The sequence below is a fragment of the Corythoichthys intestinalis genome, chromosome 6 (assembly GCF_030265065.1).
Source record: "Corythoichthys intestinalis isolate RoL2023-P3 chromosome 6, ASM3026506v1, whole genome shotgun sequence".
NCBI lineage: Eukaryota > Metazoa > Chordata > Actinopteri > Syngnathiformes > Syngnathidae > Corythoichthys > Corythoichthys intestinalis.
In genome coordinates, this window is record NC_080400.1 from 32,574,489 (window position 1) to 32,590,998 (window position 16,510).

At 42.8% G+C, this 16,510-nt stretch overlaps 1 protein-coding gene across 1 annotated transcript; it reads left to right on the forward strand.

The window, feature by feature from the left end:
- The first annotated feature begins 310 nt into the window (after positions 1–310).
- LOC130917302 (sodium- and chloride-dependent GABA transporter 2-like) lies at positions 311–16,238 on the forward strand. The gene is made up of 14 exons (XM_057838555.1): positions 311–470; positions 525–659; positions 1,324–1,464; positions 1,628–1,703; positions 5,644–5,776; positions 5,848–5,982; positions 6,054–6,157; positions 9,056–9,180; positions 9,296–9,408; positions 9,894–10,031; positions 13,816–13,918; positions 14,252–14,352; positions 15,842–16,012; positions 16,134–16,238. The coding sequence occupies exons 1-14, from the start codon at positions 311–313 to the stop codon at positions 16,236–16,238; spliced, it is 1,740 nt and encodes a 579-aa protein (XP_057694538.1).
- Positions 16,239–16,510: the final 272 nt, after the last annotated feature.

Consider the following 16,510-nt stretch of genomic DNA (forward strand, 5'->3'; position numbering starts at 1 on the left):
GATTCATTACAGTCATATTTGTCCAAAATACATCGACAATCGCTGTTTTATCTTACGTAGACGAAAGTGTCATTGTTTACAAATTGTGCACACACCTTTCTTTTTGGCTTTTAATTTACAGTACTGTAAACGAAATGTAGCTACAGTATGTCTTTTACATGCTGCAGATAATTGACATTTCTACTCAGAACTGATTAACTGTTTGTCTCGTTGTTCATTATGTGATAAGGAATTCCAACTAACATTGGACAGCAGTTGTCATAAGCAAGTGTGTTGCTCAAAGAGAGGATTCACGTCAAGCTGATAAGGAATGTGGAACAGAAGATTGATTTTACAGCCAGCCCAAGATGCAATTAAGGAGAGAGGACACTGGGGCAGCAAGTTGGAGTTTCTTCTGGCTGTTGCTGGGAACATAGTGGGCCTGGGCAACGTATGGAGGTTTCCATACTTGTGCTATAAAAACGGCGGCGGTAAGCAGTTTAAAAAAGTTCTAAATATCGCAGAAGACTATACGTAACATTTAGGTGCATTTTTGGTGCCGTATTTTGTGTTTGCGGCGACATGCGGTGTACCGCTCTTCCTTATGGAGACCACCATGGGCCAACACACCCAAGAGGGGGGCATCAGCTGCTGGAGGAAAATGTGCCCACTGGCGGAAGGTTTGCAACATTCCCGTCATGTTCAAGACTATCATTCTAAAACAAAAAGCTTATTTTCTTTTGTTTGTTTGTTTGTTGTTTTTGAAATTATCAGTTGGGACAGTTCACAGGTTTATTGAGCTCATAACACTGAGTTAACGATATAAATGAAACTATCCATTGATCCTAAATCTTTGATGCTTTGTCGTGGTTTAGAAGAAGGCACCCACTAACTAGTTACCAGTCACCCAAAATTGCTGACTCACTAGATACACTTTCACAGCTGATGGACAGTCACACAAAATATAGATATTATGATTCATCATATTGCCATCTGTTGCTGTACAGCATTATTTGAATTATTATATAGTTTTGTATTGTTATCTGTTCTGAATGTGTATCATATTTCACACGGTAATATATTGGTTTAATTTTCTTTTATGATACGGTATCTCTGAGACACTATCAACTATCAAAACTGTAATGTATTGTTGCCTTAACTGTTATGATTGAATATTTTACCAGTGTATATAATGAAATCATATGGTACCCCCCCCCCCCAAAAAAAAAAAAAAAAATCAGCATCATACTGTATATGCAGCTGACAAAATGAATTCCTCCTTTCTTTTTGAAAACTTAAATAATAAAGAGACGCCATAAGACTGACATGCGTGATGTGTGCCAGGTATCGGCTATGGTGGGCAACTGATCATTCTGTATAGCTGCATGACCTATATTATTATTCTGGCCTGGGCTCTCTTCTACCTTGTGTTCTCCTTCAACTCTCCACTACCCTGGAGCACGTGCGACAATTACTGGAACACAGGTGAGGTCTGGACACATTATGAGCTTCACCTTGTGGAACTGTCCACGTTGTCCGTATACACCTAAGGCAAATGTACAGCACACATGCACACAATCATTAAACCTTTTATCTGTATATGCTGTACTTAAGTGTGCTTTAAAATGAACACCTGTTATTCTTTTAGAAGATTGTGTGGATGTTGCAACAATGAACCACACGAACTACACCAAAGGAACCTCAGCAGCAACAGAATTCTGGGAGTAAGGAAGTAATATGCTAAAACAGTGGTCCTCAACCTTTTTACCACCACGGACCGGTGTGATGTGGGCCTTTTTTTCACAGAGCGGCAATGTTTGGCAGAAAATTACAGTAAATATAAAATAACACGATGGGACTAAAAATGACCATCAAGTTAAGTGTAGGGAAAATTTAACTCATATACGCTACAGTGGGGCAAATAAGTATTTCGTCAACCACCAATTGTGCAAGTTCTCCTACTTGAAAAGATTAAAAAAGGCCTGTAATTGTCAACATGGGTAAACCTCAACCATGAGAGACAAAAAAACAGAAAATCACACTGTTTGATTTTTAAAGAATTTATTTCCAAATTAGAGTGGAAAATAAGTATTTGGTCACCTACAAACAAGCAAGTTTTCTGGCTGTCAAAGAGGTCTAACTTCTTCTAACGAGGTCTAACGAGGATCCACTCGTTACTTGTATTAATGGCACCTGTTTGAACTCATTATCGGTATAAAAGACACCTGTCCACAAGCTCAGTCAGTCACACTCCAAACTCCACTATGGCCAAGACCAAAGAGATGTCGTAGGACACCAGAGACAAAATTGTAGACCTGCCCCAGGCTGGGAAGACTGAATCTGCAATAGGTAAAACGCTTGGTGAAAAGAAATCAACTGTGGGAGCAATTATTAGAAAATGGAAGACATACAAGACCACTAATAATCTCCCTCGATCTGGGGCTCCATGCAAGCTCTCACTTCGTGGCGTCAAAATGATAACAAGAACGGTGAGCAAAAATCCTAGAACCACACGGGGGGGATCTAGTGAATGACCTACAGAGAGCTGGGACCACAGTAACAAAGGCTACTATCAGTATCACAATGCGCCGCCAGGGTCTCAAATCCTGCACTGCCACACGTGTCCCCCTGCTGAAGAAAGTACACGTCCAGGCCCGTCTGTGGTTCGCTAGAGAGCATTTGGATGATCCAGAAGAGGACTGGGAAAATGTGTTATGGTCAGATGAAACCAAAATAGAACTTTTTGGTAGAAACACAGGTTCTCGTGTTTGGAGGAGAAAGAATACCGAATTGCATCCGAAGGACACCATACCCACTGTGAAGCATGGGGGTGGAAACATCATGCTTTGGGGTTGTTTTTCTGCAAAGGGACCAGCACGACTGATCTGTGTAAAGGAAAAAATGAATGGGGCCATGATGTGAGAGATTTTGAGTGAAAATCTCCTTCCATCAGCAAGGGCATTGAAGAAGCATTTCAAGGTCCTGGAGTGGCCTAGCCAGTCTCCAGATCTCAACCCCAGAGAAAATCTGTGGAGGGAGTTGAAAGTCCGTGTTGCCCAACGGAGAAATGGGCCAAAATAACAGCAACAGTGTGTGAAAAGCTTGTGAAGAGTTACAGAAAACGTTTGGCCTCCATTATTGCCAACAAAGGGTACATAACAAAGTATTGAGATGAACTTTTGGTACTGACCAAATACTTATTTTCCACCATTATTTGCAAATAAATTCTTTAAAAATCAAACAATGTGATTTTCAGTTTTTTTTTTTTTTCCACATTCTGTCTCTCATGGTTGAGGTTTACCCATGTTGACAATTACAGGCCTCTCTAATATTTTCAATTGTGAGAACTTGCACAATTAGTGGTTGACTAAATACTTATTTGCCCCACTGTATATCAACATTTTTTAAACAGCGGTGTCTCCTAAAACTTAAATAACAGCAAATATCGTTGATGACAGGCATAATGAGTTCTTCTCCAATCATGAAAGGTTTCTTGGCTTTAGCAAAATGGTTCGCCATGAGGTAAGATGCTCTCAGTGTATTCGCTTTTGTTGCCTCATTTGCTAGCTTTTAGCAACATATTATGCAGAATGGACTTAGTTTTAGGCTCTTCTTCTGGCTCAACAGGTGGCCTTTTCCCATAAGCGGAATTTGACTTTTGAGGCAGGGGGGCCAAAACATGTTTATGACCCCTAAACGCAGTGTCAGCAATAAAATTAGCTTAAAAGATATGCTTGATTAGTAGTTTAGCCTATGATTGTAAATACAGGAATCCCAGCTATGTGTGTGTGTGTGGGTGTGTGAGCGCACGCATTTTTCTGTGGAGAATTGGACGCCGATTTTTACGTTCCGCGGAGGTATCCAATTCAAAAGTTTTTCCATTCACAAACGAATCCTCACCGTGGTGAGTTTGAAAATAGCGGCAGGCAAAACAGGAGACTGCATCATTTTTGACTGAATATTCCATCCAGGAATATTTATAATCATACATTGAAAATGAGCGTTTTTTTTTTTTTTGTTTCCCATCATTTTTTAAGGGGAATTCTAAGTCAGGCTGCTTAGGACAGCTATGCTTTTGGCCAAGGATGTCGTCCATTGAATACGGTACGCCCGGTTGTCTCTTTTGAACAATTAGTGTCTTTAGTGGGACAAATTGAAACTCAGCTACCAGTTTAGCAGTGCTTTCTGGCGTTTCACGGTCCACATCTTCAATCCTTGGTTCTTGCTCAGTAGTTGCTGTCGCTTTTGAAAGCTTAGGTTTAAAAAAAAAAAAAAATGTATATCCATCTTGTTTCTTCAGTCCTCAGGTGATTTTGGCTAAGCAAAGCAAATGACCGTCTCTGAGGTGCTAGTCACATGATCTGTTCGAAAATCAATTTGACCCAATATAAAAATATTTTTTTTGTTCATCCATCCATCCATCCATCCATCCATCCATCCATCCATCCATCCATCCATCCATCCATCCATCCATCCATCCATCCATCCATCCATCCATCCATCCATCCATCCATCCATCCATCCATCCATCCATCCATCCATCCATCCATCCATCCATCCATTATCTACCCCTTAGTCTGGGGTCGGGTCGCGGTAGGCGGCAGCAGTTTTAGCAGGAAAACCTAGACTTCTCTCTCCCCAGCCACTTCAACCAGCTCCTCCGGTGAGATCCCAAGGTGTTCCCAGGCCAGCTGACAGACATATTCTCCCCAGCGTGTCCTGGGTTGTCCATGGGGCTTCCCACCGGTGGGACATGCCCAGAACACCTCTCCAGGGAGGCGTCCAGGAGGCAAACAAACCAGATGCCCGAGCCACCTCAACTGGCTCCTCTCGACGCAGAAGAGCAGCGGCTAGACACCAAGTGCCTCCCGGATGACCGAGCTTTTCACCCTACCGAGCTTCACACCAGATTGTTTTGTTGTTGTTTATTTTATTGCTTTACAACTTTGATAGACAACATTTTACCGGCAAATTCTTAATTTTAAATTAATATATTGGAAAGTCAATTACATGCAATGACATTTTTTGCCACTGGGGGGGATAATTTACACGTATGCCTTTTCCCCATAAAAAAGCTGTCCAAAGATGTCTGTTTTTCAGTCATCTTTACTAACGTGTGGGCTTATTATTTCTGTGAACAAATCTGATGCGCCTACGTCATTATCGAGGACAAGTGCACATAGATATAAAAAATAGATGGTAGATGCTAGCTCTAATGGATTTCAATGACGACTTCCTATCCAGTTTTATTATTTTATTACTAATCCGAGCAAAACGACCGGAAGTACCCCATCTGCCATTGCTGAGGTGAGCCGCCTGCAGGAAACACCCAACAGCAGTTAATGTTACTGTTTACATTGACTGACGCTGGGCTGCTATAGTTGTGCAAACACCTCTGTAATGGCTAGTTGGCTATGGTGGGCAACTGAGGGTGATGTACACAAATCTCTAATCTCTAGAGTAGACAAGCATATTGATGTGTCAAGAGGCACAATCCAGATTGCGGTCGTTAACAAATTATTTATTAGCATTTATATACGGCCCGTCAGCAAATGCCCCACGGATCGGTACCGGTCCTGTGGTTTGGGATCACTGTGCAAAATACGATATGTGAATTTTTTTTATGTGATATGAAATGTCTGTTTTTTTCCCCAACCTGTCCAGACGTCGAGTGTTGAAAATTTCAGGCGGTATTAAGGAGATTGGCAGCATCAGGTGGGAGGTCCTACTGTGCCTCCTGGCTTTGTGGGTCATTTGTTACTTTTGCATATGGAAAGGAGTCAAATCAACCGGAAAGGTGAAGGCCATCAAACTGCATTAAAACAACTCAAATGCACTGACAATCGTGTGACTTTTCATTTCGTCCAGGTTGTGTATTTCACCGCCACGTTCCCTTACGTGATGCTCCTGATTCTTCTGATCAGAGGGCTCACTCTTCCGGGAGCAAGACAAGGAGTGGAGTTCTACCTTCTGCCCGAGCTGTCGCGACTTACAGACAGTCAAGTAGGACTATGTTACATGCGGTTTGATAGCGGACGAATGTATTCACTGGCAGTGGTCGTCTTTTTAAATAGGTGTGGATGGACGCTGGTTCACAGGTCTTCTTCTCGTACAGCATCTGTTGTGGAACCCAGGTTGTACTGGGCAGCTACAACACTCACAGCAACAATTGCTACAAGTAGGTTAGAAGAAATGTATCAAAGAGGATTAAAGATTTATAGGTTGCTGGCCCTGATGACTCACATGATGAGGTATGGAAACAATTCAGTGGGGTGGCTGTGGAGATTTTGACTGGGTTTGTATCGGATCTATAGAGGTTGAGAAGATGCTTGATGAAGGAAGAGAAAGTCCATTTTTAAGCCTATGGTAATGTGCAGATTAGTGGGAATTTTTAAGGACTAAAGTTAAAGGGAAAGACAACACTTTAATCATATACATCCCAGCAGAAAGAATCATGTTTAATAAATTGGAACCCCGTCTAGCCTGCCACGGATTACAGTTTTTCTATGGATGGGATTACCTTTAAAAAATATTTAGCACTTTGTAATTAATTAATTTTGATCAATCACATTTTAATTGCACAACTCTATTTTTCCCCCCTAAGTAAAATGGATTTTAGTGAACAACTTAAAGTGCCTGTGACACAAAAAAGCATGTTTATTTCACATTACACGCAGTATTTTAAGCTCCTGAATGAAATGGACCGCTTGGATGTGTGTGGAAGCGATCGATATATTTATTCGATTTTTTTAATCCTGCGCCACGAAAATGAATGACTTCCGGCCAGAGTCTGGACTGAGGAAAAAGGCGAATGTGATGTCAGTGGACTAATCATCTTCGCAATACAGCCATTAACATAGTATGCAGAAGGACTGCGGATTCAGCTGATTTTGCGGATTAATTTGTACATTTTTTGCGTAACACCAGCCCAATGTGCTGCAGGCTTTTGCTGCTACACCAGGGAGAGTGGTGTGAGGCTTTTTGGGTTTCCAAAAAATCCTGTTTACTGCGAAGAATTGGCAAAACAAGTCCGACAATCTGGAGACCATTGGACAGATGACGAAGTGAGTAAGCTACGTGTTTTATGTTATGTCAAATACTGGGATCATGGCAAACGTTTTAATAATGAGGTGGCTTGCATTTTGTGGGTGACAATGCTCCCTGTCCACCGAGAAGGCCACTGGGCTGACGCCCGGCGGCTTGTTGCACGCCATGGTGGCCGGCCGATAAAGGCATGTTGCCCTATAGAGTGCTATCGTCGGCTTGGACTCGAGGAGCCACCTGCTCTCATCTCCGGTTCTCGATTGTGTCGAGACTTCCACCTCCCTCGGTCCTCTTCGCGTGCCCGCCTATAGAGCGCTATCCTCGACTTGGGCCCGGGAAGCGTCCCGCTCTTGTCTCCGGTTCTCGATTCTGTCGAGACTTCAAGCCTCCTCGGCCCTCTTCTCGTGCCTGCCTAGAGAGCACTATACTCGGTTTGGGCTCGGGGAGCCACGTGCTCCGACGTCGGGTGGTTTGTCCACAGAGAATGCGTTTCTAAGTTCATTCCCCTCTGCGAGCACTGCCTGCCTGCAGGGGCCACAGTGGAACGACGAGCTGAAACTTGCTCGCAGTTGGGGAATGGCCGATCGGTGAAGACAATCACCCCCGCCGCCATGTGTGACATGAATCGGGTAGTTTTGTGTGATTTTTCCTTTTTGAAAAGCGAGGAAGAGAATCGGAAGAGCTGCTTGGTAAAGGTTAGCATGTCGCCTAGTTCTTACGTCTTCTGTTTTGTTTACGCTCTTTCCTCCGTCTCCGAAGCCGGGGCAGGGAAATGACAAAAGCCGGAATAACTCCGGTGGCATTAAATACCGTTCGAGAGGTTTAAGACGTCGGCAGTATTGAACAGTATGCAGTAATTTAGCTCTGCCGTACTGAATAAACGCATTTTTAATATTTCATATTCGATTTAGCAAAAGACTGTTATTTGTCATGACCATACAATTTATTTAGTAATTGGGGAAAAATAATTGGATAAAAACAATATCCTGTAAAAATATTGGAGTAGAGAGATAGAAACAATCATGACATTTTGCTGCTCTCTGTCGCATTTTTCTTGTTTGGAATCTTCCTTCTCCATAGGGCTGAATTCTAAATCAGCTGAAATCATTACTCTGCTGACGTCATCACCCAGATGGCGGCGCCTGAGCGCAATAATGACAGGAGTAGCTAAACGGCAGATTGAAATACTCATTTCTCGTCATATGCACTTTGCCAAATTGTTGTATATAGTTGAATGGTCTCAAAATAATATTTTAATTCACATAATAATGCTATTAAAGTTTTTTTTAATGATGTCACAGGCACTTTAATCAAATGTACACAGACACAAACATTGTTAACAGTTAATGAATGCATTTAATTAGATTTCCGTTTGAAACAAATAAACTAATTTTACTTTTTTACCTACTGTTCCTGGCATCCAGGTTGGAATAATTAATTGAAAATAATGTACTGGTTTCCTGCTGAGTGTGTATTACCACCAAGTTGGTGATGTCCTTGTAGATAGACGCTACAACATGTCTGTCAAAATAGTTGGAAACCTTATTTATTCATTATAGAGTAATTAAAAAAAAAATTACAGACAAAAACATATTTAGTAAACGTTGACCAAAACAAGACAAAATTAGTCTTGAGTTTTCGTAAACAAAACTTAGAACAAAAACACATTTTGAGATAACTAAAACATAAGTCTAATTGGAATTATCATCCAAAACTCTAAGCCTGAAACGAAAATAAAAAGGGCTAACTAGGCTAACTACACATAATTGTCACACAATGTGACAGAAACTATTGCGCATTTCCGTCTCGTCACACGAAAACTGGCATTTGTCTCGTTATGTTTGAGTCTCCCAAAACATGATTTTAGCTCGTTATTGTCTCGTCGTCGTCATGAAAAATGTGTTCGTTGACTAAATATTTCCGTTAGCGTAAACAACACTGTCATGGAACATATGGGTACAAAGAGTCCCTTTGGACTAACTTATTGTTTGAAACCATATAGCTAAAATATATGAATATTTTTGTGTTGCAGGGACTGCTTATGGCTGTGTTTACTGAATAGTGGTACGAGCGTAGTTGCTGGCTTTGCAGTCTTCTCAGTGCTAGGATTCATGGCTCAGGAGCAAGGTGTTTCTATCGCAGAGGTAGCTGAGTCAGGTAAACTTCAAATCCTCTCAACCAAGAGTCTACCGTACTCCCCCAAATACTGTATTGTCTACTTCAGATCATTTGAATGTGACATGTTAAAGTTAGATGTGGTTGTTGTCAACAGGTCCAGGATTGGCATTCATCGCGTACCCTCAGGCAGTAGCCATGATGCCCCTGCCTCAAGTTTGGTCCATATGCTTCTTTGTCATGATCATCCTCTTGGGCTTGGACACACAGGTTATTTCTACTTATAAAGGATAGGATATGGGTTTTGCTGCAAATAGCGAAAATCTTTTAACGTTAATGCTAACTGATACATACTAAAAAAATGTTATAATTGGCTGTAGATACTGTTATAGTGACAGAGCACCACTTCAGTGTTAATTACGCTCCTCAATTTACTTAGAGCATAATTTCACAACACAAATATGCCACATGACGGTGCCGAATGAATATTCCCATTGATTTTATTAGAGAAAAAAAAAGTTAGTTTTCAGCAAATAACGGGTTACTGTCAAGATTGCTCAAAAAGTCTCCCTTTAGGTGAATTTCAAATTCAGAACCACATATAGGCTTGGTTTCCAGTTTTTTTTTTGTAAGATTTTTGTGTGTTGGTGTGTAGTGAGATTCTTTCTCTGGCTTAGCGAGCGCTAAGAAAACCATAATTTGAGGTCGGTCTTTTTGTTTCATTTAGCCTGAAAAAGGTTCTTCTCTGTCTGCAGTTTGTCGGCATGGAGGTGGTGATTACATCCTTCTCGGACATATTTCCAAAAGTGATGCGTAAGGCGGGCAGGCAGGAACGTTTCGTCTTGCTGTTCTGCCTCACGTGTTTCTTTTTGCAGCTCATCATGATCACTGAGGTTGAAATATTTTCTCGCACTGGTTTTAAATTAATCTCATAAAGATATACATATATATTAGTTGTAGTCCTTGTAGAATGAGAGCAGCGGCTCACTCCCAAGTACATTTTCTAAAAAATATTATAGTGCAGTATTTTAATATCTTTTCGTGGGACTTCACTAACAAACATTTTTCTAAATAGTAGTCACTAAAAAGCTTTCTTAATACTGTAAAGAATACACTGACAAGAAAAGTGAAATGTCTGTATTAGGCCCAACATGCCAGTTTCCCTCCTGAGTGTTATGTGACTACGTAGGTGGTTTTCCCAAGATTTAGGTGTAAATGGGAGCAAATGCATTAAATTATTTTTTTTAATGTTTTTTTTTTTTTAAAATCACTCTTATACTCTCATAGGGGTCACCGAAAGTTCAATCTTGTAAAAAAAATAGATAAAAATGGCCTGCCCATGGCTGGAGGATTGGGCCCCCCACCATAAACCAAATTTGGACTTTATCGCTGTATGTAACTGTAACAAAAGTGTCTCCTCAGTGTTGTCACATGAATGGATTTACCGATGATTAAATATATGCAAAACTCTGAGAGGGATAGTTATCTAATCACTGTTGAGTAGGGATGGGAATCGAAATCTGATTCTAATTCCGAACCGGTTCCTAGTGTATCGATGCCTCGACATCACAATGAAAAAGCCTTAACGATCTCTTTAACAATTCCTAAAGACGTTTATTGCGTCATCACGCGACGTGTCTTGTTGTCCAGACACATCAAACTAGCATGGCGCCAAGAACCACTCGGCCTAAAGTTTGTCTACACTTCACCAGGAAAGAGGGTGAAAATGAAAGGTCACAATGGTTTATCACGAGCATTGCAGCCGTAAACATAACAATGACAGCACGTGGGTTCAAACGCTCGAAAGTGTGTCTTCACTTCACGAGGAAAAATTACAACAAAGCGACTTACAGTCAATGCAAGGTGGAGATAACTGCATCAGGAGGGAATAAGACTGTCCTCACCGAGACGCTAAGACTCAGTCCTTGCTCTACAGCAGGGGTCAGCAACCTTTTTGGTGTGGAGTGCCACTTTCAAATTTTCTTGTCAATCAGTGTGCCACACCGAGATTAATGACGCACATCCAATTTTTTATATCCAACAGAGCTGTAATTTTACCCCAAAGAAAACAACATGAACATATATTGAAATCGTATAACTACCATTCAACTAAAAAATAAATGCATATTGTAGAAAATGTCAAAACTTGAAAATAAGTGCAACAGTTCACTAGCTAGTTGTTCACTATCAACTTAAACAGTAAATTATATGCAGCATTTTAGATATTCTTTTATATTACAAAGATAAAAGATGCCTACCTTAATGTGATCCCTGGCCCTGTTTTCCTTGGCTCAGCTCTGATTTCGGGGTTTTACTTTGTGACTTTTAGCTGCTTATCCCTTTTTTTTTGAGTGTCTCTTTGTTAGTCAAGCCATCAACCAAAACCTCTGAGCTTGACAAGATCGCCTCTTTGATATATTCGCCATCAGTTTTTCTTTTTTTCATCAGGTTTTCCTTGCTTTGCAATGCAGTGAGCAAAGTGATAGCTTGCTTCGGTGGCGGTGTTTTTAGCAGTGACAAAAGGTTTTCAGGGTATTTTTGTTTACACTACCTGGACACAGCACGTTTTAATGTCTCTGCCTTGTCAGACTCCTCCTTGAATGAATTTTCATGTTTTGTCTCGTAATGACGTTTGACACTTGTTCTCCCCGGGGAGAGGCTAGGGCCCGGGTGGAGCCGCCGCGGCCCCCGGGAGGCTGGCTCTTGCGGTGCGCACGAAAGGCTCGGGCGCGGGCCCGGGTGGAGCCGCGAGGAGCGAGCCTTTCCCCGGGGAGAGAAAGCTTCCCTATCGCGGTGCGCACGGAAGCCTCGGGCGAGAACCCGAGTGGAGCCCCCTCTCGTGGTGCGCATGGAAGCCTCGGGCGCGGGCCCGGGTGGAGCCGCGAGGAGCGAGCCTTTCCCCGGGGAGAGAAAGCTTCCCTATCGCGGTGCGCACGCAAGCCTCGGGCGAGAACCCGAGTGGAGCCGCCTCTCCCCGAGGAGGCTGGCTCTCATGGTGCGCATGGAAGCCTCGGGCGCGGGCCCGGGTGGAGCTCTCGTGGTGCCCAAGGAAGGCGCGGGCGTGTGGGGCTAGAAGACTGATCTAGCCCCATACCAGCCCGGGTGGAGCCGCGGGTGCAGATCTTGGTGGGGGAATAACACTCTTAAATACAGTCTTGATGAGATTGAATTGGCTGCAGTTACGACGTTGGGAACGCTGACTCTGGAATAAAACACGATTTGACCAACATTGTGACAGCCGATGCCTACCAAAAATGACGTAATGTCAGAGGTTATAAAATCGCGCCAGCGGCCCTTCCCGCACAGAGAGCGCCAGTGGGCAAAACGGGACAAGTCTGTGAAAGCGTCCAACCCGCTCCATTCTCGGGACATCTTTTTATACGTGAAAGCAATGACGTGAGTAAATCCCATGTCTCTTTACACATGACTTCCCTTGGATGTGTGTGTGGCTTAAATAACAGGGCGCGCAACAGAAAATGTCTGAAATTCAGGTAAAAAGGCGTTTTTTTCTTGTTTTTTTTTTTTTTTTTTGCCATGCGCTCGCGTGTCACTGGTTAACCCTTCGCGTGCCAATGCTGACACGCGTGTCATAGGTTGCCGACCCCTGCTCTACAGCTAGCTAAAATCCCAAATGACGATGCAGAAGACGTTGATATAATTTGCTGACTTTATTCAACCATCACTTGAAGAGTGAAACTAAAAATAGAAATGAAACAAATCAATTTGGTCCACAATGACAAAAAGGTTCACATCAACATAAATCAGCGATGATTAGCTGCTAATACAGTAATTACACAAACGGTTAGCATGCGTTCGCTAGCATTAGCACATCGTTCAAACCACTACACTACTGGATTTAAGTGTCCGATCGCGAGTGGAAGCACACAACAACAACAACACAAAAGATGATACATACAGGCGTTGCCTCTGTAGATATTTTAAAAACATTAACAAAGAACGTAGGATCGTAGCAGTGTTTCCTTCTCTCACTAACTCGCTCACTCGCTTGGATGCTTTGTAGCTGCACTTCTTCTTCGCATGTAAGCGCGGTCTTCTTCATGTGAGCGCGCTCTTCTTCGCGTGAGGAAGCGCAAGGGCGCCCCCAATTGAGTGTGAAAGCACTCTAAAAACTAAAAGGCATGCATTTCAGCATAATGGTAAATAATACACTTGAACACATATTGCCAAAGGCAGAACAACGACCTATATGCCAATATATACCTTTTTTAAAAATTATTTCTATTAGAAAAATGTTTCAGTAAAATGTTACACATTCTTGTGTATTTGCCACTTATTTCCACAGTTAACATTGAGACCTTGGGCCTCTTTTGACCTCGTTGTGAGTTTGTAGGGTTGTGACTTCTGATTAAATAAACTCAATGCCAATCAAAATGTTTGTTATTCTTTTTCCCCAAATTAGAATTGATAAGAGAATCGATAAAGAATCGAATCGTTAACCAATATCGATAAGGGAATTGGAATTGTGAAAATCGTATCAATTCCCATCTCTACTGTTGACAGATCAATAGTTGCACTGGAAGATAATTAATTAAGATATACTGTACCTATACACGTTTATCAGATTTAGAAGTTTCAGCTAGTCCTATATACTTTATACTAATATAACTAATATTGTGGCCAGTAAGTACAAATATTTTCCACCGGTGTCGTCCTTAGGGAGGGATGTATATCTTCCAGATTTTCGACTACTATGCTTGCAATGGAGCCTGCATCCTATTTCTGTGTGTGTTTGAAACCTTGGCAGTGGGCAGGATATTTGGTAGGTTGATTGGTCATGTCTTTGTTTTGTTGGATTACTGTGGGGTCATTTGTGACTTAATAGCAATAAGGACTGCAAACATTCATAAAGAGCTTTACAAGGGAATATATGATACTTTGTTGTTAAGGGAGTGTTGATTTGTTTAAACAGCGACTCGCCCTGACAGTCAAAGGGAGTCATTACACCCCCAAAATTCAGTAACCCTAAACACTGGTCACACATAATTCACATATTTATCCCGTGTCAGATTTTGCTTGCCATTTTAAATAGCTTGACAAGTATTTCCAATATGGACTAATTATTATGTGCTGTTACGCGTACTTCTCCATTAAGGAGCAGAGCGACTGTGCTGCATCATCACGGACATGACAGGCGAACGTGCCAATCCGTTCTTCAAAGTCTGCTGGCTCTACCTGACCCCTTTGGTTTCATTGGTGAGTAAGAGTTCCAACAAGGTATAGAAAATCATTCAGCCATGTCAGGATAGAATTAGGGCAAAGTCCATGAGCAAATGACCTCATGTGCAATAAGGTAGTGTAGCAGCAATAGTGCTACTTATGCCTTTGTTATGCAAAATAAAGTGACAGTTGAATGAAATGATGATTAATGCAACATAGGCAGTGTTATGGAATAGTGAACATATGAAGCCAGTGAGTATAAAAGAACTGTAGAATATACTGTAGAACAGAACAGAGATGTCCCAAGAGTTAGCTTCGGTTCGCGGCCGAGTGTGAAGCGGTTGGGATGAAGATCAGCACCTCCAAATCCGAGACCATGGTCCTCAGCCGGAAAAGGGTGGAGTGCCCTCTCCGGGTCGGGGATGAGATCCTGCCCCAAGTGGAGGAGTTCAAGTATCTTGGGGTCTTGTTCACGAGTGAGGGTAGGAGGGAGCGGGTGATTGACAGGCGGATCGGTGCAGCGTCTGCAGTGATGCGGACTCTGCACCGGTCCGTTGTGGTGAAGAAGGAGCTGAGCCAAAAGGCGAAGCTCTCGATTTACCGGTCGATCTACGTTCCTACCCTCACCTATGGTCACGAGCTGTGGGTCGTGACCGAAAGAACAAGATCCCGGATACAAGCGGCCGAAATGAGTTTCCTCCGCAGGGTGTCCGGGCTCTCCCTTAGAGATAGGGTGAGAAGCTCCGTCATCCAGGAGGGGCTTGGTGTCGAGCCGCTACTCCTCCGCGTTGAGAGGAGCCAGTTGAGGTGGCTCGGGCATTTGGTTCGGATGCCTCCCGGACGCCTCCCTGGAGAGGTGTTCCGGGCATGTCCCACCGGCAGGAGGCCCCGGGGTCGACCCAGGACACGCTGGAGAGACTATGTCGCTCGGCTGGCCTGGGAACGCCTTGGAATCCCGCCGGAGGAGCTGGCTGAAGTGGCTGGGGAGAGGGAAGTCTGGGCTTCCCTGCTAAAGCTGCTGCCCCCGCGACCCGACCCCGGACTAAGCGGAAGATAATGGATGGATGGATGGAAGAACAGAGATTTCAATATTGACAGACTAGCATTCGTGGAACTAAAAGTACATTGTTGTGGGGGATCCAAGAACATTTTGTTTGCCCTTGTCCTAGTTCTTGTAGCATGCAAGTCCTCACGGGTGGGTAGTTTGGCACAGTTTAATTTCTCGGCAGTCTTCATCGTCTGTTTCAGTCGGATTTTGTCCTTCTTTGTAGCAGCACCAAAATAGACAGTGATGGATTCATTGACTGCTATGTAGAAGGGCCTCAAAGCTCCTGTGGTATTTTGTTGTTAATTTGACAGCGAACGTTCAATGGTTGTCCAGCTGCCAGTATACAGTGTAGTCTAAAAGTATTATTTTATCACTATAGGCAGCAGAAAAATAGGTCCTCAGAATTATATTTTGCTTAGGTCCCTATGGAGGCCACACATAAATCTGTGCAGATGATGCTCCTCCCCACGCCCCCAGGGCTCTTTTATATATTCTCTAGTTGAGTACAAGCCACTGACATTCAACCGATGGTACGTGTACCCTACCTGGGCCTATGTGATGGGCTGGATGATGGCTCTCTCCTCTATCCTGCTGGTGCCATTCTGGGCACTGTTCAAGCTGAGTACAGTCACCGGAACCTTCAGTCAGGTGGGCCGAGTAAAAAATGGACTGTGGATTACGAACGAGAAAATACTTTTGTATTAATTGTAATAGAAAATGGTTGTTTCGGAACTTATTTCAGTATAAGAGTCATTTTTATCTATTTTAGCGTCTCCGTCAATTGTGCTGGCCCGAGCCTCCAGGTGGCACGCAGGACAAGAAAACAAAGCGAGCGAGAGCATTGCAGCACATCACTGAGGAGGACCTCCAATGATTATGATTCTTTACATTGAATGCATGAAAAAAACATTGTAAACACAAGACTCAGAATAACTCAGAATAAAATGACACCTGTGATATAAAAACATAGCCTCCCACTATTTCAACAACACTGGAGTGGATATATTCATGCGTTAGTAATAACACACATTTACTCTGTTACGTTTACTTGAGTAACTTTTTGAGAAAAATGTGCTTCTAAAGGCTGAGTTACAGTATGCTTCTGTGACAGTCCTACGCCATCCAGGCAGACTCGATTTACGACCC

What these genes read in the sequence shown, in the direction of transcription:
- LOC130917302 (XM_057838555.1), top strand. Translation starts at nt 311, where the DNA reads ATGTGGAACAGAAGATTGATTTTACAGCCAGCCCAAGATGCAATTAAG. An exon ending in CGCGACTTACAGACAGTCAA is followed by an intron (nt 5,983 to 6,053) that starts GTAGGACTATGT and finishes CTTTTTAAATAG; the next exon opens with GTGTGGATGGACGCTGGTTC. An exon ending in TCTTGGGCTTGGACACACAG is followed by an intron (nt 9,409 to 9,893) that starts GTTATTTCTACT and finishes CTCTGTCTGCAG; the next exon opens with TTTGTCGGCATGGAGGTGGT.